This window comes from Populus nigra, chromosome 9 (genome assembly GCF_951802175.1).
Source record: "Populus nigra chromosome 9, ddPopNigr1.1, whole genome shotgun sequence".
Lineage (NCBI taxonomy): Eukaryota > Viridiplantae > Streptophyta > Magnoliopsida > Malpighiales > Salicaceae > Populus > Populus nigra.
Genome location: NC_084860.1, coordinates 15,587,826 through 15,611,611, shown reverse-complemented (window position 1 = coordinate 15,611,611; position 23,786 = coordinate 15,587,826). Strand labels below are relative to the sequence as shown.

Below are 23,786 nucleotides of genomic sequence, written 5' to 3'. Positions count from 1 at the left end.
CATACAAAGCACAAAAAACTTGGAAAGCATAGAAAACATCCCATTAAAAATAAAGCAAGCCATAATTTAAATGATTATAGAGGGTTAGGTACGAAATATCCAGTAGACAGATAGTGCAAATTGCGGCACCATGGTATTACAAAACCATACTGATCATATCAGAGTGCAATGATGCCTCAAATGGTGCCCACAGCACACTTGTCACTGATAAACTAACACCAGAACAAATAGCAAAACGCCAAACTCCAAACACCATGCAACTAGTGAACTGCAACCTCAGATTGCTCTGGCTACTGATTAACATCGGTCCTTGCATTTTTTGAATCCCGCCATGGAAACAGATCACTGCACATACCAGGAACACACAGATGTCGTTAATTATAAAACAAAAGGAGAAAATGAGACCCCTATCTCACTAGAGATCAAAATCATTCTAGTGACGAGGAATACACCCAGCAATTGGACACGTCCTGAAGCATCTCTTACATCAGATTACATTACCCAACAATCAGAAACTAAACTAAAACAAAGAGGATGCGATTTAAGTACTGTTGTTCTAAGAGCTTAAGCCTTAAATAGCTTACTCTATGCTAGTCAAGCCTTGGTGAGTTGAGCTCTTATTTTATGTTGAACAATATCTGGTGGACTAAAAACTTCTGAACCAAGGTTACTTTACCTGCTGTTGCTGTTGGTAACTTCCCGGTTGCTGGTAGTTTCCATATCCAGGATAGCCTCCATAATACATGTTAGGGTCTTGGGGAGCAGCAGCAGCATATCCATATGCATCATATCCTTGTGGATATCCATAATATCCACCGCCATTCCACTGGCTTTGATCTGGCTGAACCTGAACAAAACCAATAATTGCATCCTTTTCAGTAAACACTGGGAAATTCATGAACATAAAAATAGAGAACATTTATTGGGCATCAACCAAACCTGTTTGTTAGAAGGACTACGGCCCCAAGAGAGACGGATATTTTGACCAGCTATCTGGGTTCCGTTCAACATTGATAGTGCTTGCTCCGCGCTAGTTCTAAATGAAACAAGTGCAGGCAACCAAATCAGGCAAAGAGGCAATCATTACAATGCAAAATAACAGAAACCAGGTTAAAGTATTTTTCAAATACCGATTAGCAAACTGAACGAATCCACAACGCTTGCCTGCAGGTATTTTCACGTGCACTAGCTCGCCATATTTACTAAACACTGCTCTCAAAGTGTCATCAGTCACACTTGGATCCAAGGCCCCGACAAATATCTGCAGCCAAGAGGTTAACAAGTCAATTCACTTTGACAAGTAATAGTTCATAACAACAATAAAACAAACTACGCACTGTTGTGTTATTTGGATCATTCTCTCCCTGATTTCCTTGAGGATTCTGGTAAGCAGCTGCACATGGCAAATGCATGTCAAATAAAATATGAATATACATAAATGAAGAGAAATAGACACTGAAAGCAAAGCTTCCCTGAAGGATAATCGTTGTATGAAAATCCAAGGAGATGCAAGAATGGAAGGGAAAAAAACCACAGAATAAACTAAACAACATAATCATGCAGGAACGAGTTTAAAGATGACAAAACCACCTCTTCTGAGAAGCATGCGAGAAAAAACAAGATCAGATTTTTCTGTTCTGGAGAAATTGTAAAGATGATTGTTCTTTAGGGTAAAAAAGCACAAGTTACAGATATTTACAGAGGATCACATAGATAAAAGAAAAAAACAAAGCAAACACAACAAACAAAGAATGATTAATAAGTTAACACTATATTAGTGGAGTTGATCCAGCAAAGTCAACTTCCTGACCAAAGTCCAACTTAATGCCAGTATTTTCAGGCAACTTGAGAGAAATGAAATTCAGTTTATAGCCATGATAACACTACTTGTGTCCACTATTTTTAGTCTGAAGTTGATAAACATTGCCTAGAGAATGGGAGAAACATGTAACTAAATAATTACTTGCCTTGCAACAGCTTTACCATCGTTGACAGCTGTCAGTTGTCACAAAGCTGAGCATCAATGAAGTAATTTTCAGTAATCATTTTCAATAGGATGAACATCTTTAGCATAAAATCAAGATGGAAAGTATTGAATGCCCCAATACTTAGCAATATCCAAACTTAAAGGCATGAACAATTGGAAAGTTCCAAACTAGATTCATACTTGCCAAGGATGGGAAACGGGATTCAGAATTCAGTTCAGTAAACTTTTCCTATTATGATCAACAATAAACCCATCAGTTGCTTGGAGAACAAAATGGATATTCTAGGTACCATGTTAACATATTTCCTGATTTCCCTCATGTAAAGAGAACAGGAAAACAAAAGCAAAAGTTCAGTCTACAACCTATCTAAATTTCAAGCAATGACAAGCCCAGGACAAAGAAAGAAGAATAAGAAAATGACACCACCTACAAGACAGGATGGAGTCAAAAAGTTGATGGTCATGGAAGAAAGAGACTTTTTTCCAAATCGAATAAACCAATAACTTATAAAACTAAATTCACATAGATCTCTATAAAAAAGATACAAGGACTTGATCCTCAAGTAGGTGCTTAGAAATTAGAATGTCAAATGCGTATAGGTGCTTAGAAATTAGAATGTCAAATGCGTGTAATCAAGTCCTTCCTCCAGATCAAGGATGCACTCCATCTCACAAACAAAAAAAATAAAATAAGAGACAGCACATGATTAAAAAAAAGAGCACCTCGAGGTGAGACGAAAACAACTCTAAGAATGGAAGTCAGAATAGTGCTCCCCACGACAGAGAGCATCTCTGAATCCATCGTCATAAGTTGCTTCATAAGGTTTCTAATGCTTGGAATCAACAGCAGAGAAAATAGTTTCACTGAAGTAAATACCAAACAAAAACTCAAAAATAGTTGCTGACCATATGTAAATAAAGTAAAGGACTGACCATAAAGAGATAAACCAGCAATTCTCATCTGATTTACATAAATAGAGAAAATGCAGAACGGAATTGAACTATCTTTAGGAAAAAGAACGTATTTAACTTGACACGCAACTCTTCAAAAATAACATGTAAATAAAGTAAAGGACTGACCATGAAGAGATAAACCAACGATTCTAGTCTGATTTACATAAATAAAGGAAATGCGGAACGGAATTGAACTATCTTTAGAAAAAAAGAACATATTTAACTTGACATGTAACTCTTCAAAAATAAGATGTAAATAAAGTAAAAGACTGACCATGAAGAGATAAACCAACAATTCTCGTCTGATTTACATGAATAAAGGAACTGTGAACGGAATTGAACTATCTTTAGGAAAAAGAACATATTAAACTTGACATGTAACTCTTAAAAAATAGCATGTAAATAAAGTAAAGGGCTGACCATGAAGAGATAAACCAACAATTCTTGTCTGATTTACATAAATAAAGGAACTGCGGAACGGAATTGAACTATCTTTAGGAAAAAGAATATATTTAACTTGACACGTAACTCTTTGAAAATAACGAACTGGAAAGTAATTCGTGAATGTAGCAAAGCGCCACAAGAAATTAAGCTTACGACGTAAACAAAATAACTGACCTAAAATGAGGCCACGCATTTAAGTGGAATCATTTCAGCTGAAGTCAGTTCCAGGCCCCCCAAAATGAGAGCCTCTCGGTGTCCTGCTTTAAGACAACATGAGTTTTATATAAGTTTTTGCATGTTTTAACTAAATTAAATGTGCCCAAGTTTACATAGGTAAGTACTGGAAGGAAATGACTCTTTAAAATCCATCTAGCTTGAAGTGCATAACTGGAGGCACGGAAAATAAGAACATGTTTAGGAAACATCAACTCAAAAAAGAAAAATACATACATAGCACACAACATTCAACTTACCAATTCGATGTTCATTTTCAACATAAGAGATAAGGATGCAAATGTAAGCAGAAAAAAATAAAATAACAAAAACAACATCTACACTCCACAGCAACCAAAGTTGCAGAACACGTACTTTTCTGATACTGCTGGGTCAAGGGTTTCTTCGTGGCAGCTGGTCCAATCCGCATGGGCCTGGTAGAGCAGTATTGTCCATTCATCTCAACCATGGAACGCCTTTGTTCATTTTCATCAGCAAACCTAATAAATCCATATCCCTTGGAACGTCCAGTGACCCTATCAGTAACAACTTTTGCACCTTTCACAGATGGGTACACGTTTCTAAATGTTTCTTGTAGAAGGTAATCGTTGACATCAGCAGCCAAATCTCCAACAAAAACTGTAAAATCAGGCCCATCATCTTGCCGTCTCTCACCAGCACCAAGGGTAGCCCAGTTCAGCCGGAAAGCCTGCTCACTATTTGGCATTGGTGTGCCATTGTATGTCTGCAAAATTCTCTCTGCTGCAGCACGACTTACAAACTCAATAAAACCATAACCCTCTGGGTAACCCGTTTGCTTATTACGAATAACCTTAGCTTGAACAATCTGTTATACAAGACAAGAGGAAGACAACTCAGAAAACAACACAACAATGTAGCTCAGCAGTGTGTAAAGCTGCATCCAAATCACAAAACAAGTATAGCACTTGTCAAAATTCTTTCTATAATATACACCATTTATTTTCTCATCAACACAGCACCCAATTCAAACAAATAAACATGCCCCATGTTTCTTTCTCTCTCTCTCTATTTTTTGAGTATCAATAACCCCTTGTTTCCATCAAAAAACCCAATTCTTGAAAAGAGAACGCAATTAATCAACAATACAAAACAATTCTCGTTTTCCTACAAGTGCATATAGACCATTTATTTTCTTATCAACACAAACCCAATTCAAAGAAACAAACATACCCCATGTTTCTTTCTCTCTCTATTTTTTACACTGCATCAATAACCTATTGTTTGCATCAAAAAACCCAATTCTCAAAATGAGATCGCCATTAAAAACAAAACAAAACAAATCTCGATTTCTTAAAAGTGTTTTCAATTCACAGCAAATACACACAAATCTATATATCCACACGAAAGTTAACAAAATAAAAAAGAAATGCCACACCCATAAAAAAACCAGCCATAAAATTCACTGACTTTCTCAAGCACAGGCACGTACACAATTATACAAATTAAAATTAAAGCTTCTTTTTCAAAAAAATTTAAAACCAAAATTAAATTTTGGATTACCTCACCAGTTGCAGAGAAGATGCTAAGAAGATAATTCTCATCCATCCACTGCTGCAAATCCCCGATCCACAACGACTTAATCTCGTCTCCATCTCCTCCACTTCCGGCGGCTGCACCGTACTGGGTCGGAGGAGGAACAGGCGGCGGATTCCAGCCAGCAGGAGGAGGCACCGGTTGCGATTGTTGCTGCTGCTGCATCATCCATTGCTGCTGCTGTTGTTGTTGGTATTGTTGTTGTTGATCTGGTTGTGGGACCCCCACTCCGGCGACTCCGGGCTGTTGCATCATGTTTGGAATTAGGGATTGAGTTGTCCTGGCGGAGGATAAGGTGGTGACTGGGTTAAGATCTAGTGGAGAATGAAACCCTAGAACGGGAGAGGGGGGGACTTTTGTGGAGTGGAGATCAGGTTTTATAGAGAGGAGGCTCGTCGCGTGTGTGGTTTGGATGGGTTTGTGGGCTTTGGACTAGCCCAGCTCAATTAATAAGTGGTGTTTTTTTAAAGGTTGTTATATTAAAATTTTGAAAATTCATAAACATTTTTATGACTTCAAAAGCACTTTAATTTTAACATTTTTAAGCTTAAAAATAAAAAATATATTATTTTAATATATTTTTAACTAAAAATTATTTTAAAAAACAACCAATATTATAATAATAAACGAACATTTAATAAATTATCACTTTATTTTAACAATTATAAACATTTTTAAAGAATTTTTTTCAAGGTAATGTATTTTGTGATAAAATTTTATGTTAATTATTTGATTTTATCATGTTTAAGTTTGCAATGATAGTTAATCGAGTACTCAAAGCCATGTTATTTTAATTTAATGTAAGAACAATTATTTTATATATAAAAAATATCATAGGAGTTGGTAAATCAGTGTTGAAAAAATTGCAACGTCCAAATCATGGACCCTAAATTTGCATAAGGGTTGATGTCATGAGGATTTTTGAAGGTTTTAATTTTAATGGTAAGAAAATAGGTTTAGTCGGTTGGATAAAAAATAAATAAAGCAATATTTAAATGAATTACGTATTTGAAAAGGATAGTTTTTACATTAATTAAAAAAAACTATTTATTAAAAAATTGACAAAATTACTAGGTCTAGCTGGATTGTTACTTCCTCTCTCTTTTTTTCTTTTTTTTTTTAAATTATTTCATTAAAGAAATTTGGACAGACAAAGGCACGAAGTAACTTCCACGTCATTCTTTGAATCCAAACCTTTCTATATATAGTCAAGTTCATATTTTCCAGCTGCGAATTCTGTATTTGTACACCTTTTGCAGTTATAATGGAAGACGAAAACGATAGTGAGGTTAGGGAAGAAGAAATATCGTCGGCTTTTACAGGATTTTAAGTGCCTGGAAGCTTCGGGTAAATAGAAATGGAGTGAACAGTGTAATGCTGTTGGTTTCGGTGGTTTTCAGTCATTCGGAGGGGAAGCACAGGGCTCATGATAAAGAGAGGATGTTTGCTAGTAGGGTTCTTGATGAGTTTGCTAGGTTGATTATCCAAGAGAAAATGGATGGTGTGTGTAAGGAGCTGAAAGGCAGAGAAGGGAAGCGTGGACAGGCAGAGCTTTTGTCGATGGTGTCGATTGTTAGGTAGGAGGCAAAGGGGTGACAAGAGAAAGAAGAAGTCTACAAGAAAGTGCAGGATTCCTTCTTGATCTCTAAACCATTCCTGTTCCAGAAAACAAATTTGCACAGAAAGGCATCTCTTAAGCAGGAACCCCGCAGTGAAATTCGAAATTTGCCCCAGGATCTCCAAGTTTTATTGACATTGCTTTCTTCTTTAGGTGGCCATGCTAAAACAGACAGGAGAGAAATCTCTGAAAAGAAAAGCAGAGGAAGAATTTCTTTCTGGGCAAGGGAACTGAAAACAGATAATGTGGATGAGGAGATGAACATTGTTTGATGCATTCTTTTTTTTTTAATGTCGTTGTGATTTTGTTTTCTGCATCCAAGTTTTCTTCGATTTTTTATCTGGAGTTTATCTTTTTCATAGAAATGTCAAAAGACAACAGATATAATGCGACTCCATCTCCTGTTGGCAATAGAGAGGTGTTCAGGCAGGGCCCTGACGGCTAGGATTCTAGTTGTTTGGAACAGAATGGCTATAATTGTTTTTAAGAAAATTTCTTGTACCATCACCAGCCAAATCTTTAATGTTAAAGAATCTTGTGCTGTTCTCGCAATTAACTCGGAGGAAGAACACCATCTGAAGAGTCTTTAATCTCAAAACTTTTGCGTTGGCTTGTTGCTTCTGTAATTCTTGCAAAGAGTTGTAGGAAACATAACGGTGTAAAACTGTGTTTGGTATTGCGGTAGCTGTTGTGGTTGTGGTTTGAAAAAAGTTGTTTTAAAAAAAGTACTTTTAGTTGTGGTTAGTTTGAAAAAATAGATGTTTGGTTAAAACTGTGGTTGAAATTGAGGTTGAATAAAAAGTAGTTTAATGTGTTTGGTTAAGAAGATTTTGAAATTAAGGTTATAAAATAATTTTAAAAAATATATATTAATATTGATGGTTTTAAATTTAAATATTGTAGAATTAATTACTCCTATTACATCATGAAATAAATAATACTTTATATAAAATATTTTTTATTATTCCATTAAATTATTTATAATTCCATTACGTACAAAATTTATCCGATAAGAACTACAGTTTTCATAATATTTTGAGTGTGTAATAAAATTAGATAAAATATTACTAGGTATAAAATTGATATTATAGTGCGAGTGAATTTAATTCACTATATACTAGTTTTTTAGAAAAAAAAATATTGTTCACATAGTGCGAATGAATTTAATTTACTCTAAAAATAATTTCTTTTTTAAATGTAAAAAAAAAAAAAAAGTGTGTGAACAGTGCAAGTGAATTGCACTGTTCACACGAACAGTGCAATTCACTCTTGAACAGTGCAAGAGAATTGCACTGTTCGGTATTTTTCAAGTGAACAATGCAATTCTCTTGCACTGTTCACTAAACAGTGTGTTGCTACACTGTTCATGCTAATTAAATTTAGCGTGAACAGTGTCACAAAAGCAGCAATTTGCTGCTTCTTCTTTTCCTGCGTCTCGGACGTGAAAAAACATGGGGCCCATATACAGTAATATATGTTTTTTTGTTTACCAAACGAGTTGCATCTGCATTTTAAACAAAACGCAGATGCAACCTCGTTAACAAACGGGCCCTAAATGCTGAACTTTCCAAAAAATCAAGTTCTAAGACTTTGCAATCCTTCTTGGAGTGCCTTGAAAAAGGACCTGGAGAAAGCAACAGATGGGGATTTGATTGTGAAGAGGCATTAGCCTCGTCGATATTTTACCTCCAACGGCTTCTGGGCATGAATTTAATTTATATGTTATTTTTTCAAAGTAGTTTTAAGATTGATTATTCAGGAATTCTGAGTTGAGTTCTCTCAGTTTATGTGTAATCTGAGGAACTTTAACTTTGTATTTTACGTATACGATGGATGCATCAATTTAAGTGAAGGGAATTAATTTGATCATGTTCTTTATGCTGTCAATTTAAACCAAATGGCTGTGCCACATTCCTTGTGCAGGTCATTATACCAACCGTCAGAAGGATCTTTCATCTGAATCGAGTGAATCAAGCAGAATGCTTGCCAGGCTATTCCAGTGATGATCTCAATTGTTCTTGGCAAGAAATCAAGTAGATGATACACAGGTGATGAGTTCCATTACTAATAAAGTTATTGAGTTGAATAATCAGGTTAGTATCTCGATTTAAATAATTTAATTTATTTTTTATAGTTAAGATATCTGATGACTTAGATATAAAAAGATCAAGTGATTGGTAACTAACTACAAGTGGTGTATGGTAGCTTGATATAAAAAGATAAGGTGATTGGTAACTAGCAACAGGGCAACAAGTGGTGTCTGGTAGATCAAAGTGATCGATAGCCAGCACTTATAAAAGATCTTCTTTGATTAGGTGTGGGGACTCTCTAATATTTAAGTCAATAATTTTATCAAGAGAGAAAATGTAATGATATTTTAGAGAGATAAATTATGAAAATATATATGTTAAAAGTGTTAAGAATAAAAAGATTGTGAACTTTGAGATTAAAAGATTCATGATGTATTTATAATTTATAAGTCTTGTTTTTTATGTAAAAGAATAACTGGAGTGTAATTTTATTATTATGATATTTTAATTATATTTTATTTAAAATAATATATTTTGAATTGATATAAAATACTAAAAAATATAAAAATTTTAAAAACAATTTCAAAAAAATATTGAGCTCGAGCAAAATATTTTTACCGAACATGTATAAACTTTTGCTGTATTTTATTAAATGCCTTTTGGTATTAAGAAAAGGGAGTAAGAATATAAATTGTAGTAAAAAAAGTCAAAGAGGACGCGTCATGCGATTAATCATGCTAGAATATAAATTGTAGCTGTGATTGTGGTTTTTTTAAAAAAATATTAAATTTTTTAAAATAATACATGAAAACTATTATAAAATTAGTTTTTAAAATATTACCAAACAATTAAAAAGGATTTCAAAAATGTATCAAACTAATGTGGTTATGGTGTTGGGAGTTTGAAGTGTAGTTGTGATTGTTTTTTAAATTGTTTTTCACTTGAAAATTTATCAAAATAATATTTTTTTAATTTTTAAAAATTATTTTTGACATTAGCACATTAAAATGATCTAAACACACAAAAAAATAAAAAAAATTCAAAACCATTTTTAAAACGCAAAAACAAACGCGATGTTGAGATTTTTTTTTAAGCTTGAATTTCATGGAAAGATTTATCTGTATGTTTTTATATTTCTTGAACTGAGTGTAAAAATGTTTTTAAAATCATTCGGATAAAAGATTTAATTTCAATTAAGTAAAATAACCAAGTGAGGCAATAGTAATAATAAATCGATTCCAATTAAGTAAAATAAAACAATTATCACATATGTTATAGTAATTGTGGAGATATATACTGTACAAATATCTAACTTTGATTACTGAGGGAATTGGCTATCGTTCAAATCTTAGGTTAGGTTATAAATAATAAATCTCCTAATTTTAGTTTGTACTAAAATTATGGATTGATGTGGGTGGTGATTAAAAATAGAGGGATTGAGATTAAAAAAAATTAATTTTTTAAGTAGTTTTTTGGCTTGATAATTTAAAAAAATATTTTGTGCACCAAACATTCATCTAATTTTTTTGTGTATAAATTAATAGTTGTGTTCATCCAAACTTTTTATTTAATTTAGACCAATTAATTGATCCTATTATTATTATTATTATTATTATTATTATTATGGTTAAATTTGTGAATTAAATGAACCCCGGTAGTTCAAGAATTTTCTTCTCCATCCTTTGTGTTCTTTTTAATCAAACTCGTAATCTAAATTATAGTTTTGAAACTCGGCCCAGCGAGTCGATCTAGGACCCAGCCGACCAGGGACTGAAACTAGATTAAGTTGAAAAAAATAGAAAAAGTCATGATCCGGTAGATTGACCTGGCAAAACCCGGTTGCAACCCGTTGATTTTTTTTTTGTTTTTACTGAAATGACTTTGTTTTGATTTTTTAAAAATAAAAATTGACCCGGACGACTCGGTGACCCGATCACAACCCGGAAATCAAGTTTTAGATTAGGCTGGTTTTAAAAAATATAATCTAAATAGTAAATACTTTGTCAAGCAAGAAAAATAAAAAATGAAATTCATTTTCAAGCTGTTTTTGAAGTCTCCACAAAATTCACGATTTCTTCTATATCTGGAAACAAATTATGAAGAATATAAAAAGTTTGGGCAATCCAATTCATTTGATTTGTTATCGTGTGTGATGTTTTTATCATTTACAAATAACAGTTTGTAACTAGATAATTATTAATTTTTTTAATATAAATAAAAATATTTAAGTATTGTTAATATATTTTTTAAAAAATAATTATAAACTCAAAATATAATTTATATTAAACGATATTTAAAAAATATATATATATACATATGGTGACATATTGAATGACGTTTTGTTTTTAAAATTACTGAGACGACTATCAGGTTATGAAATTATGATAATCTTATAGAAATTAAATTAAAATAAATTATGAAGAATAATTCATAATCAAGCCAATATTAAAGAACGAAATTATATATATTAAAAAAGAAAAAGAAAAACTACCTTAATTAACTCGGGTTAATCTACCAAACTCACGACTTGAGTCATGATATCAAAATAACCTCATAGAAAAAATAAATAAATTATGAAGTTTAATTTTCAACTAACTCAATGTGGATGAAATAAAAAAATTAATTAAAAAAAAATAAAAAAATACAACTTAAGTCAACTTTGGCTAACTTATTAAACCTGCAACTTAAGTCATGAGATCAAGATAACTTCATAAAAAGTAAATAGTAAAAATTACAAAACTTTATTTTTAATAAATTCAATGTTGAAAGTTGAAATAGAGAAAAAAAAACAAAATCCATAAAATTATGATAACTTCATCGAAAGCAAATTGAAAAATAACTATAACGTCTAATTCTCAAATAAACTAATATTAAAGAATGTAATTGAAAAAAAAACTAAATAAAAAAAAACAAGATTGAGTTGTTGAATGGTGAAATTAAAAAAAAATCAATTAATAAAGAATGAAAAAAAATAAACCGAATAAACTACCTTCAACTTAGCAAATTCATAGCTCAAGTCAACCTGAGTTAATTTGCTAATAAGTCCTGAGATCGAGATAAATTAATAAAAAGTAAATTTGTATTTTTTAAGAAACCTCACTTTTAAAAGATATAATATTAAAGGTTAAATTGAAATAAAAAAATGCTAAATCTTTGAGATCAACACAAAAAAAATAAAAAATTAAGACATACACTTCTCAAAAACAACTTACTATTAAAAAATAAATTTTTTAAAAAATATCAAGTAAAAAAAATTGGGTTTTTGAATCATCAAATTCAAAAAAAAACTGAAATAAAAACTAAAATTCTATTTTAATAAATAGTGTTTTATAGATATGACTATAATAATTTAGCCTCACCCTATATATATATATATATATATATATATATATATATATATATATATATATGGAATAACAGTACTTTTAAGCCTACTTGTATGCTAACAGAGATCAAGTTCTATTCTTAAACAATTTCAAGATGCATTTTCTATGTAGAAATCGTTTATTAGAAGAAATTTAATAATTTTTTCTAAGTTAGAAGCTCATATTAGTCTCTATATTCTTGATTTTGTATCAATTTGTCTTCTTTACTTATATTTGTGTTTCTAACCAACTTTTCTAGATATTATCTCAACGTTTATCTAGAAGAAATAGACCTTTTTAATTATTATGCCGTTTGTTTATTAGGTTTAGCTGTATTTTTTAAAAATATTAAATTTTTTTATTTTAAATTATTTTTTATGTATTTTAGAATTGTTTTGATGTTCTATATCAAAAAATATTTTTATATAAAAATATTTTTTTAAATAAAAAAACTTTAAAAATCAATCATTACTATAATATCAAACACTATCTAAACATCAACATATTTCTAAGTAGTTCTTACATATTAAATAAAGTTTCTTGGTAGATTATATCCATACCAAATTACATGTCATAATTATTTTTTCCTTCTTGCCACCTGCAAACTCCACGTGGTACTACGAAAACAATTCATGACTTTAAAAAACTCTCTGAAGACAAAAAAAGCTTTGAAAAATCTCTCAAGAAAAAAAAATCTTTTTTAAGAAATAAGTTACCATGTGATCTTATCATCATCTACCAGTCTCACTAGAAAACACACAAGAAATCATTGTCATTGACAAATTTTTGACATTTTCTAATGTACTGAGCCTCCTAGATTAAGGCCAAATCTGTCATTTAACAGGACAAGCCTGGCTGGTGACTGCCAGTTCAAGCAAAACAACACAGCATCATAAATTGTCTGGTCTATCTTTTATTGTTGCCAGGAACAATAATAGTAACTTACTAATTATCAAACTATGGAGCCAAAACTGGTCTTAGCTTTGTTTCTGTTAATCTCTGCAACTGCTGCAAGTGAATACATTAGGCCTTCAACTCGAAAGAATCTTGATTTTTCAAGGCCTTCAAAGTCTTCTTCTCATCCCCAACAGGTTATCTTATCCTTTCTCTTTACCTTAGTTTCTGTTCCGTTGATCTAGAGTTTTTTTATTGGTTTTAGTGTTAAAGGTTGTTTCTTTTTCTAATGATCTGATCTGGGTTTTTCTTGTTTATTCATCTGGGTTCTGTGGTATTTCTTTGGTCCAAAAATGGTTTCTTGAATCGGATAAAAGTCAATAATTGCCTTGAGTGTGTTCAGTTGTTGTTGTTTATTTACATTGAAATTCTTGATATTTCATTGATAGCAACTATGATTTCTTGTTTAATTGGACTTGATTTGGCTGGTGTCTGTTTGGTTTAATCATATGCTGAATTTTCCCTGGAGTTGTTTCCGGAGATACTTTTCGTGTTTGTGCGTGAAGTGTTTTGGAATGGTAGTTTTTATGGCTTTTCAAGGTGATTTAAAATGCTGATTTGGTATCTGAAGTGCTTTTACTCCATGGATGCCTGTTGCAGGTGCACATCTCTTTGGCTGGAGACAAGCACATGCGAGTCTCATGGGTCACTGATGATAAATCTGCTGCATCAACGGTGGAATATGGAACTTCTCCTGGAAGATACAGCAATATAGCTCTAGGAGAGAGCACGGGGTATAGCTACCTATTTTATAGCTCTGGAAAGATACACCACACAGTCATTGGACCACTGGAGGATAACACGGTTTATTACTATCGATGTGGAGGAGGTGGTCCTGAGTACAAGCTCAAGACTCCTCCAGCTCAGTTCCCAGTTACTTTTGCTGTGGCTGGAGATTTAGGTCAAACTGGCTGGACTCAATCGACACTAGATCATATTGATCAATGCAAATATGATGTGCACCTGCTGCCCGGAGACCTTTCATATGCTGATTACATGCAGCACCTCTGGGACACATTTGGTGAGCTGGTTGAGCCGCTTGCCAGCGCAAGACCTTGGATGGTAACACAGGGGAATCATGAAAGAGAAAGCATTCCATTCCTCAAGGATGGTTTTGAACCCTACAATTCTAGATGGAAGATGCCATTTGAGGAGAGTGGGTCAAGTTCAAATCTTTATTATTCTTTCGAAGTTGCAGGGGCTCATATTATTATGCTCGGCTCATACACTGGTTATGATGAGTACTCCAATCAATATAACTGGCTCGAGGTTAGTTATTTTGTATCCTTTTCCAATATTATCTTCTTTCCTCGACTGTATTAAGTTGTAAATGGTAGTTTGTTAACAAAAGGTTCCGCAAATTGGTAAGAAAAAGTTAATTTGTCGAAAAACTCCTTGACATGAAATCAGGGAAATAATCGATGATGGATATCTCTGTGTTGCTCTTTCAGATTTGTCACACAGCATATTTGGCGACTCCATGCTTCTAGCTGCATGTGTTCTCTTGTTTGTTAGGCATGTAGGGCATTTTGAAATAATACAGAACTTACTTTTGTCCCTTCCCTGTATTATCTTAACCTTTACTGGGACTAGTTGATACGAAACCACTTGAAAAGCAATATCTATAAACGTGTGAAACTGTATCAAATACTGCCGATCTCATCTTATCATCCTTAACCCCATCTTATTGCAATTTAGAGATATCAAGGTGCAGCGAATTAGTGACCCCACTGTGAACTATGCCCTTCAGTAGTTAATGCAAAAGGCTTCAAGTTCCATCTTTTCATGAGAAAGCATGATAGTTGTCTTATTGCTATCTTGCCCTCTTTTTTTTTTTAATTCAAAGCTCCATAAGAAAAAAAAAGCATATTTTAGTTGCTTCTAATAATGGGATTTCTCTATCATCATTGATCTACAGGCTGATCTTGCCAAGGTGGACCGGAATAAGACACCTTGGCTGCTCGTACTATTCCATGTCCCATGGTACAATAGCAACGAGGCTCATCAAAATGAAGGGGACAGGATGATGGAAGCTATGGAGCCATTACTTTATGCTGCTAGTGTGGACATCGTGCTGGCTGGCCATGTTCATGCTTATGAACGCACGGTATGGTATAGAATTTTCTGAGGCGGAGATATAGGGATACCCCCTAAATTATTTGTGTTATGACCTAGTACCTTTGAATATAAAGTTTTCAATTTGCATCACTTAATGTTTTTGGCAGTCAAATTTTCTTACAGAGAATCTTACCCCTAAAGGCATTCTCTTTGTTGAACTTCAGCATGCTTAGATGTCTCTGTAATTGTGTCTCATCAACAGAGAATCTATAGCATGTGTCCTTGATGGTTTTACATTGACAGAAATGTTGATTACCAAAATCTGTTCAAGGGTTGCAAACAAAAAGAAAATTGTTTAGGGGTTTATGTCTGCATATGCATTTATGGTTTTCATTTTCCTGTCATCCTTAATTTCATGAACCGTGGATTATATCATCTGCCAATCTGTTTCATAGGAACGTGTAAACAATGGAAAACTGGATCCATGTGGTGCTGTCCATATTACAATTGGAGATGGGGGAAACAGAGAGGGCTTAGCCCACAAGTATGTCCTCCTCACTATCACAACTTTCTGTTGCAACTAAACTTTTATGGGACCAAAATAATGTGAAAATAACTTTTTCGAAATGACTAGTTCTTTGGCTTTCTTTGTTGTCTAAAAAACCTCTCTCAGTTAAATCCCAATCTGATTTTCTTTATATTATTGACAGATACAAAAACCCACAGCCAGCCTGGTCAGTCTTCCGTGAAGCAAGTTTTGGCCATGGTGAGCTCAAATTAGCAAATTCAACTCATGCCTTCTGGAGCTGGCATAGGAATGATGACGATGAGCGTGTTAGATCAGATCAGGTCTGGATAACTTCATTGGTGAATTCTGAATGCGTTGCTGAAAAGAAACATGGACTGAGGAAGATTCTAATGGGACCTTGAGATGTTCTCATTTTTGTTGCATGTTATGCTAGAAATTTCACACTAGGGAGGTTAATGTAAATAGTTTGTGACACAATCTACCATGATATCTCAAGTTGATAACATGAAGCCGTCATCTCTAGTCTGTTGATCACTGTTGCCCGTGGACGACCGACTGGAGTTGAATATAGTAACGGTCAATAGCTGTTGTTTTATTTTAGACATTTGTATTTTTTGTACTTTACATAATGGCTGCACCTTATGAAATATCATCGCAGGTTGTCCTCTAAAGGATGATGTTCTGCTGTTCAACTTGATCTTTATGAGTTTTTTTTATGAAATTTTAAATATTTTTTTTGTATTTCTAGATCATGCGTGTTAATGTTAAAAATAAATTTTAAAAAATAAAAAAAATTATTTTAATATATCTCTAAAGAAAAACCTATAATACACTTCAAAACATCCGATGGCTAGTAGATGGTTTCTTGAGTTTGGTACCTGAAATTGGTGGGATTGAGGAGGAAGGGCTATGAAACAGCATTCTTAACCCTGAAATATGGTCAAACATTTGAATGAAGAACGATTGGTCCATTTGCCTGGTACGTGATCATGTCTAAAAAGCAGGGTTAACCGAAACGTTTTGCTTCTCCATTAAAATGGATTACTGATTAGATCACTAAAATGTTCTTGGAGAAGCGCTTCAAGGGTTTGAGCTTGCAACTCCAACCCAGAAGTCTTGGTTCAATTTCCCTTGGAATCGGAATTACAAGTCAAGCTATGAAATTCCACCAGCCAAACGGGCAACTTTATGGAACAGAAAGGATCCCTTCCTGATGTAATCCAAGATCTAGCTAGCTAGTAATAAGCCTACCTATCCTACCAGAAAGAAACAGAGAAGAACGTTTTCGTGCCATAATCCAAGACCCTTTCCTAACGCACCATTTGAATGAGCTGGCTGCTCGACTAAGGAGCTAGAGCCATTTCCTTGTACGTCTTAACATGCAGCTGACTTTATGCGACATTGGAGATCCTCGAGTATCAACAGCATGCATAGAATCAAACTTGAAACTTGAAAGTCCCGTCTAAACTTTATTACCACCTAGGAAAAAACATTACACATGATCAGAATTCCAGATACACAAACAACAAAAGGGTATCGCAACTTGAGACGAAATGAGTTTCGAATACAAATCGGAACAAGAAAAATACATGGTTTCTTGTAATGTGATGAAGACTGTACAAATTAGGTCTCAGTTTTTATGAGCGGGTTGTCAATTTAAAACCAATGGGCAACACTGGAGTGTTCTCTGTGCAAACAGGTTACTGGACGGACCTCTTGGCATTCTAATCTGTAATATCAAGTAAGTCATGGTGATGGATGGTGAGTTGTTGGCTAGATTTATCAATTGCTCGTTAAAGAAAAAATGTTCGATGGATTAAAACAAACATACATGAAAGAAGATGAACTCATTAATTTATATTATTTTTTAATAAATTTATATAGACTCACACTATTTTATACTAGAAATTCATATTAAAATTTAAATTCAAGTTCGTTTGATTAGTAATGTTTTGATATAATATTAAAAAATAATTCAATTCAAGATTCAAACAGTTTATATTATTTTCTAACAATAACATATATCTTAATATTTTTTTTTCCTGTCAAATTGATCTACTGTCTCATCCAAGCTGTGGTTTCTCCAAGGTCTGAATTTTGCTTCACTAAATTGAAAAACATATTCAGTACACTAACCCCTCTTGTCTGTTTATCATGACATGGATCTTGATGAAGATGAACTCTTGTTGAAATCCCACCAGAAGGAAGCTTATGCTTGCATTAACAAATAAATTATTAGGTGTTCATATTATGAAAGGTTCTGTTTTTATAATATAGTCCATAAAGAAGTATCATGGCATGTTCTATTTTTTATATAAGAAGTACTAAATAGTCTCTCCAATGAACAATTGTCCATAGTATTCCACAGATCAACAGGGGGGGGGGAATAAACTAGAGACTCTACATGTTATATGTTTTTGTAGGCTACTCAATATGTCATTCCTATAGAAATATAAGGACCATAATGCAACAATTGACCAAACTTCATCACGAATAACTTCCCACCGTGGGTGCCACACTCCCTATACCGTAAGAGGCAACAAAACGACCACGTTCTGCAGACCTCTCTTGGAAGTTCCCAGGGCAGATTCGGAAACAAAAGCATTCATTTCTGGTCTTCCAAAGACAGTTGATTTACGGAAGATTCTTTTCTTTCTTCTTTCGTTCTTTGCTTGATCTGTGACAAACCTGCAAAGTCTTGATCTTGAAAACCAAGAAAACCGGGAAAGATGCATGACTTCTGCTTCACAATCCCATATGGCCTGGTTATTGTGATTGGAGGGGTTATTGGATATTTGAGGAAAGGGAGTGTGGCATCATTAGGAGGGGGTGTTGGCACTGGTTTGGTTCTCATCTTTGCTGGATGCTTGAGTCTTAAAGCTTTTTCGAAGGGGAAGAATTCATCTCTTGGCTTGGCTATTGAAACTGGTAAGACCCTTTTGGTTCTTTTCTTTGTTTGTTTTCTTGCTTGTTTTTGTTCAAAGCCTGATGCTTTTTTGGGTTGGTACTGTTCACTTTCTTGATTGTGTGTGTGTGTGTGAAATGGTGTTGATCTTGATAATCTATAATAAGAATGAGTGAAAGATGGGAAATTTTATGGCTATCGAGGGTGTCTGAGAACTTCCTTACTAAAGGAAGGGGCATGGTGTTAAAGACATGAAGTATTTATTGAGTAAATGAAGTTTATGTTTTTGATTTATATGAGATGGTATTTATTGTTGTAATGGGTCTCCTTCAAATTAGCATTAGTTTGTGAACGGGACGAAGGGGTAGTGGAAGTAGTCATTTGGGTCTGTGGATTGTAGTTGAACTAGATTGCTTAAGTTGATTGAAGAGGTTCTGTTTTCAATTTGAGCAATTCTTGGGTGATTGAAGCATTCTCTATTATGAAGAGAAGTCGGTTGATTAGGGTGAATGAAAAGACCCTTGTTTTCAATTAGAGGGACTAAGCTACTCTCAAGTATAAGCTTTGCATTAAACCTTTCGTGTGTCAAAAACAGATAAAATGGCCTGGATAGTATGGCCTATGTACGTTGGTGGTCGTACAAATCCAAGAAAGGAAAAATATCCATATTAGGAGTTTATCTTGACTGAAATGTTTAATTAGTTTCTCTTCCCTATTCTGAATGTCAAAACACCGACCTCTAGGCTTCAGATCCTGGTCTTTTTTTGGTTGAAAACGACTCTCGTTAAATTGAAGAAAACATAACTTCCTTCACTTTGCTACTCATGTTGTGTTCATAATGCTTTGCCCCTTTCCAATTGTCTGGAAATTGTAATTATATTGATTAATCCATGTGTCTTTGGAACAGTTTGTGCAGCTGTACTGACATTTGTGATGGGGCAACGCTATATGCAAACATCTAAGATAATGCCTGCTGGTATTGTTGCTGGTATCAGGTAAAGATAAATTTGTCTTCCTGTTACTTTCCTTTACGATTATATGTGCGGTACTTCTATCTCGGTGCTGCACATTTGCTCTAATATAATCATAATTGATTAGTAGATATAAATATTTTTGCATTTCATTAGCTTATGCATTTGCTTTACATTCTAACTACCTCATCACTTTTCATCCCCCATGTTTGATGGTATCTATTAAACTCTTGGCTGGATATTTTCTTGTGCATACTGTCCTCTTTTTTGTGAAATTCAAATAACATGAGAGCATGCCAGTCTAATATTTGGTCTGTGAGTATTGACATAGAACTTCTGAGAGCAACATTCTCATGTTCAGTATCTTTTCTAGAATGTGCCACTGCCTAAAATATGTGAGCCCTGAATGGTTGTTGTACCATGCCACAATGCCTTACCTTTTGCTTTGTGAAACCTTTGATCTAATTCTTGAAGCCATACTGCTGAAGGTTCCTTTTTGTTCACACCAAAATGTCTTAGTTCTTCCTGGCTTTTGTAGTGTGCATAATTGCGTCATGCCACTATGCATTAACTTTTACTTTGTGAAACCTTCGATCAAATGACACCATATTAATGAGGATTTCCTTTATTGATTACATCATTTTATTTCGACTTTCAGGAGCATTGCACTTACCATTGTGTTTTCTTGCAGTGCTCTCATGACTGTATTTTATCTGTACAAAATTGCAACTGGTGGCAACCACATTCCAGCTAAGGCTGAGTGATGACTTTTGAGGGTTTTTATATTACTGAATTCAATAGATGCACTGAGATTATAAAAACTCAAATATTTGTATGGAGAAATTCCAAGTTTTTTAGCTGATTTGTACCAGTGCGCTGTAGCTATTAAATGTATGACTCAAAATCTTGTTCAAAACCAAAATCACAAACCCCGTTTGTTATCTTTAGTTTGTCGAAGTAGGACGTCCTAAGGCAGCTGTATTAATGTGGCGGCTGAACTTCATGTAGCTTACATTTTCCTTTGTCTTTATTATCATGATCATGTGGATAAAATGTAAACCACGGAGTGAATAAAGGAGAGGAATTGATTAAGATCAAATGAAGTTGTTTATATTATGTATCAGCGTGCATCTTTTTGATGGATTCTACTGAATGAGCTATTTTAAACTCTTAATTTCCAAAATGGCAATCTTTTTGTATCTTTAGCACAGTTTTATAACCCCCTGAGATAAGATTCGGGTTATGGGTAGAAGGATTAATTTAGATGATAAATGATGAAAATTAATTTTGATAATTACTAGAATTAATTTTATATTATTTTTGGGTTAAAAAATAACTATAAAATGAGGACGAAGGAAGAATATTTTACCTAGATTTTTCACTTTAGTTTTCTAGATTACCTTTATTATGTTTAACCTCTGGATATTACTCTGTTTTACCTTTTAATTTAGAGCTTAGCTTCCATTATATCTCAGAGAAATTTTGAGTTATATTCTCTCTGAGTACATAAATGAAGAAAAATAAAAATAACTTGAAGAGTAAAATCTCCATTGAGAGATGTTTGACGAGAGAAATGTGACGCAACGACAAGAGAGGGAAAATAGCTAAGAGGAGCCTTGTTCAAACAAATATAATTACTAATCAAGGAAAGGAGATTCAAGATATGACAATGGGATACCAATAGCATCGGTTCTAGTATGATGCTTTAATATACTTCGAGATAATCCTCAAACATATTTTTAAATTTCAAGAAAGGCAAGATTTTCAAAATTAAGAGGAAATATTGGAATTAATTTTGAAGTTTAAATGTAATGTTTCCTTTTAATTCTTTTAAGTGCATGTGTAATGTATTGATGATGTAGCTATTTTCAGTCTCTAAAAAATTATTCCTAGTGTGTGTGTGTGTGTGTGTAATGAAAGTATAACAATCTAAAAGACTTCGTCTCATATGGCGGTAATATATAACATAATACGCAAGTGATTTGTGTTCGACCATGCCTGCGTGCTTGCTCTTTACTCCAAAAAACATCCTTTCTTCTCAGTCTCTAAACATACTGGTCCACCAGCAGCTGCATAGCCCCCAGACCTTCCAAACACATACCCCCACACAGCCCAAATGAATCCGCTCTTCACCATTTTTATGGTCCTTGTCCCCATCTTTCTTCTTATCAAAGGAAGAAAATCATCCAAGAAACTACCTCCAGGTTCACTTGGGATTCCCATAATAGGCCATAGCCTGCGGCTTCTCAAAGCAATGAGAACTAATACTGCCGAAAAATGGCTTCTCGAAAGGATACAAAAATATGGCTCAATATATATCAAAGCTAACCCTCTTTGGCAAACCTACTGTTTTCATATATGGAAAGGAAGCAAACAAGTTTGTATTCACCAGTGATAGCAGCACGATCTCCTATAGTCAAACAAAGTCTCTGAAGATGATCTTGGGAGATCGATGTATAGCAGAACTCTGCGGACAAGATCACAAGCGCATCAGGGATGCACTTCTATCATTTTTAAAGCCCGAGTCATTGAGAAACTATGTGGGGAAAATGGATGAGGAAGTCAGGATGCACATGGAGATGCATTGGCAAGGAAAACAAGAGATCACGGTATGCTATCAAGTTTTACCATGAATAAATTTCCCTTTGTTAAAGAAAGACGACGAAAAGAAGTTGTTTGTGCTTTCTATATATCAGGTCTTACCCTTGATGAAGAAGCTATCCTTCGATGTCATTTGCTCCCTTCTATTCGGAATTGAGCGAGGAGGATCTCGAAGAGATAAACCTGTGACTGGTTCCAACAGATGATAGGAGGAATATGGTCAGTCCCCATTAACCTGCCATTCACACGCTTCAATCGTGGCCTTCGTGCAAGTGCGAGGGTTCGAAACTTTTTGATGGATCTCATAAGCTGAAAAGAGGATGGAACTGAGAAAGGGCGCTGATACTCACCAGGACCTCATCACTTGCTTGCTTAGCACCCGTGATCAAAACAATGGAGAAGAGATGACCGAGAAGGAGATTGTGGATAATGTTATTCTTGTTTTGACTGCAGGACATGACACTTCAGCTATTCTTATAACTTTCCTGGTCCGGGTTTTATCTATGGAGCCTTCAATTTATGCAGTAGTTCTTCAAGGTGTGCATGCATGACCTTTCACTCTTCGAAACATTGCTGAAAAATACATCTTGGTAATTTTACCTTGTTTGTTGATGTTCCCTCTGCAGAACATGAAGAGATAGCTAAGGGCAAGCCCAAGGGAGAGTTGTTAACTTGGGAGGACCTTGGAAAGATGAAATACACATGGAAAGTAGCATTGGAAGCTTTGCGAATGTTCCCTCCAATCTTTGGTGGCTTCAGGAAAGCTGTTAAGGATATTGAATACGACGGATACATCATTCCTGAAGGGTGGCAAGTCAGTTAAATCCCCAGTTTTCAGTTCTTAAGCTGTTTTAGCGCAGTTCTAACCTTAAACTGAGCTCAATCTCTGATAATTAGATATTCTGGACCATGAATATGACCCACATGGATGACAGCATATTCACCGAACCATCGAATTTTGATCCGACTAGATTCGACAACCAAGCTTCATTTCCTCCTTACAACTTTATTGGATTTGGAGCAGGGCATCGGATGTGTCCAGGATATGAATTTGCAAAAACTGAAGCTCTTGTTACAATCCATTATCCGGTCACTAAGTTTACCTGGAAGCTGTGTGCAGATACGGGTTTCAGTAGGAATCCAAGACTCATGCCATCTAAAGGACTGCCAATCCAAATCATGCCAGCGTAATATCCACCGATCCAAGGTGTTCCATAGAATTAACCGTGTTGTGTGTTGCAATCTCATGGATGCATCCCTTCTTGTGCCGCTGCAATTCTACTTTCTCTCAATAAAACTTATTTTCCTTTTCCTAAAAACAAGCTTACATTAGAACTTATCTTCATTCAATGGTTTATGTTTCATTAAGATTATGCATTTATCTCAAGATAAACTAGTTATATGAGTGACTAATATAAAAAAATCGATCTCTGTAGAGACTTGGTGAGCAAAGAAGATATGGTCCAGGCAAATGTAGTTGGGTTCGGACATGACTTGCCCAAATCCCACCAGAGAGGAGACCACCTCTGGGATCTTCCAGGCATTGGACCATGTCTTATGAAATGTGCACAAAAGTGATGAG

The 23,786-nt window shown here is 34.2% G+C and overlaps 3 protein-coding genes and 1 pseudogene across 3 annotated transcripts; 3 read left to right on the top strand and 1 right to left on the bottom strand.

Annotated features, from left to right (window-relative positions):
• Window positions 1-43: 43 nt before the first annotated feature.
• Window positions 44-5,536, bottom strand: LOC133702908 (polyadenylate-binding protein RBP45C-like). Its single transcript, XM_062127240.1, has 7 exons — window positions 5,141-5,536; window positions 3,974-4,445; window positions 1,338-1,393; window positions 1,131-1,261; window positions 940-1,036; window positions 677-847; window positions 44-345 (listed from the first exon to the last, which is right to left on the bottom strand). The coding sequence occupies exons 1-7, from the start codon at window positions 5,426-5,428 to the stop codon at window positions 343-345; spliced, it is 1,218 nt and encodes a 405-aa protein (XP_061983224.1). The 5' UTR covers window positions 5,429-5,536; the 3' UTR covers window positions 44-342.
• A 7,455-nt stretch (window positions 5,537-12,991) lies between these two features.
• LOC133703769 (purple acid phosphatase 18-like) lies at window positions 12,992-16,424 on the top strand. Its single transcript, XM_062128424.1, has 5 exons — window positions 12,992-13,277; window positions 13,741-14,409; window positions 15,059-15,247; window positions 15,654-15,742; window positions 15,909-16,424. Exons 1-5 carry the CDS (start codon window positions 13,146-13,148, stop codon window positions 16,126-16,128), a joined length of 1,299 nt encoding a protein of 432 aa, XP_061984408.1. The 5' UTR covers window positions 12,992-13,145; the 3' UTR covers window positions 16,129-16,424.
• Window positions 16,425-18,251: 1,827 nt separating this feature from the next.
• On the top strand, window positions 18,252-20,723 carry LOC133703007 (protein FATTY ACID EXPORT 5-like). Its single transcript, XM_062127388.1, has 3 exons — window positions 18,252-18,655; window positions 19,540-19,627; window positions 20,295-20,723. Exons 1-3 carry the CDS (start codon window positions 18,457-18,459, stop codon window positions 20,365-20,367), a joined length of 360 nt encoding a protein of 119 aa, XP_061983372.1. The 5' UTR covers window positions 18,252-18,456; the 3' UTR covers window positions 20,368-20,723.
• A 996-nt stretch (window positions 20,724-21,719) lies between these two features.
• Window positions 21,720-23,397, top strand: LOC133702985 (cytochrome P450 716B1-like; annotated as a pseudogene).
• The last annotated feature ends 389 nt before the right edge of the window (window positions 23,398-23,786 follow it).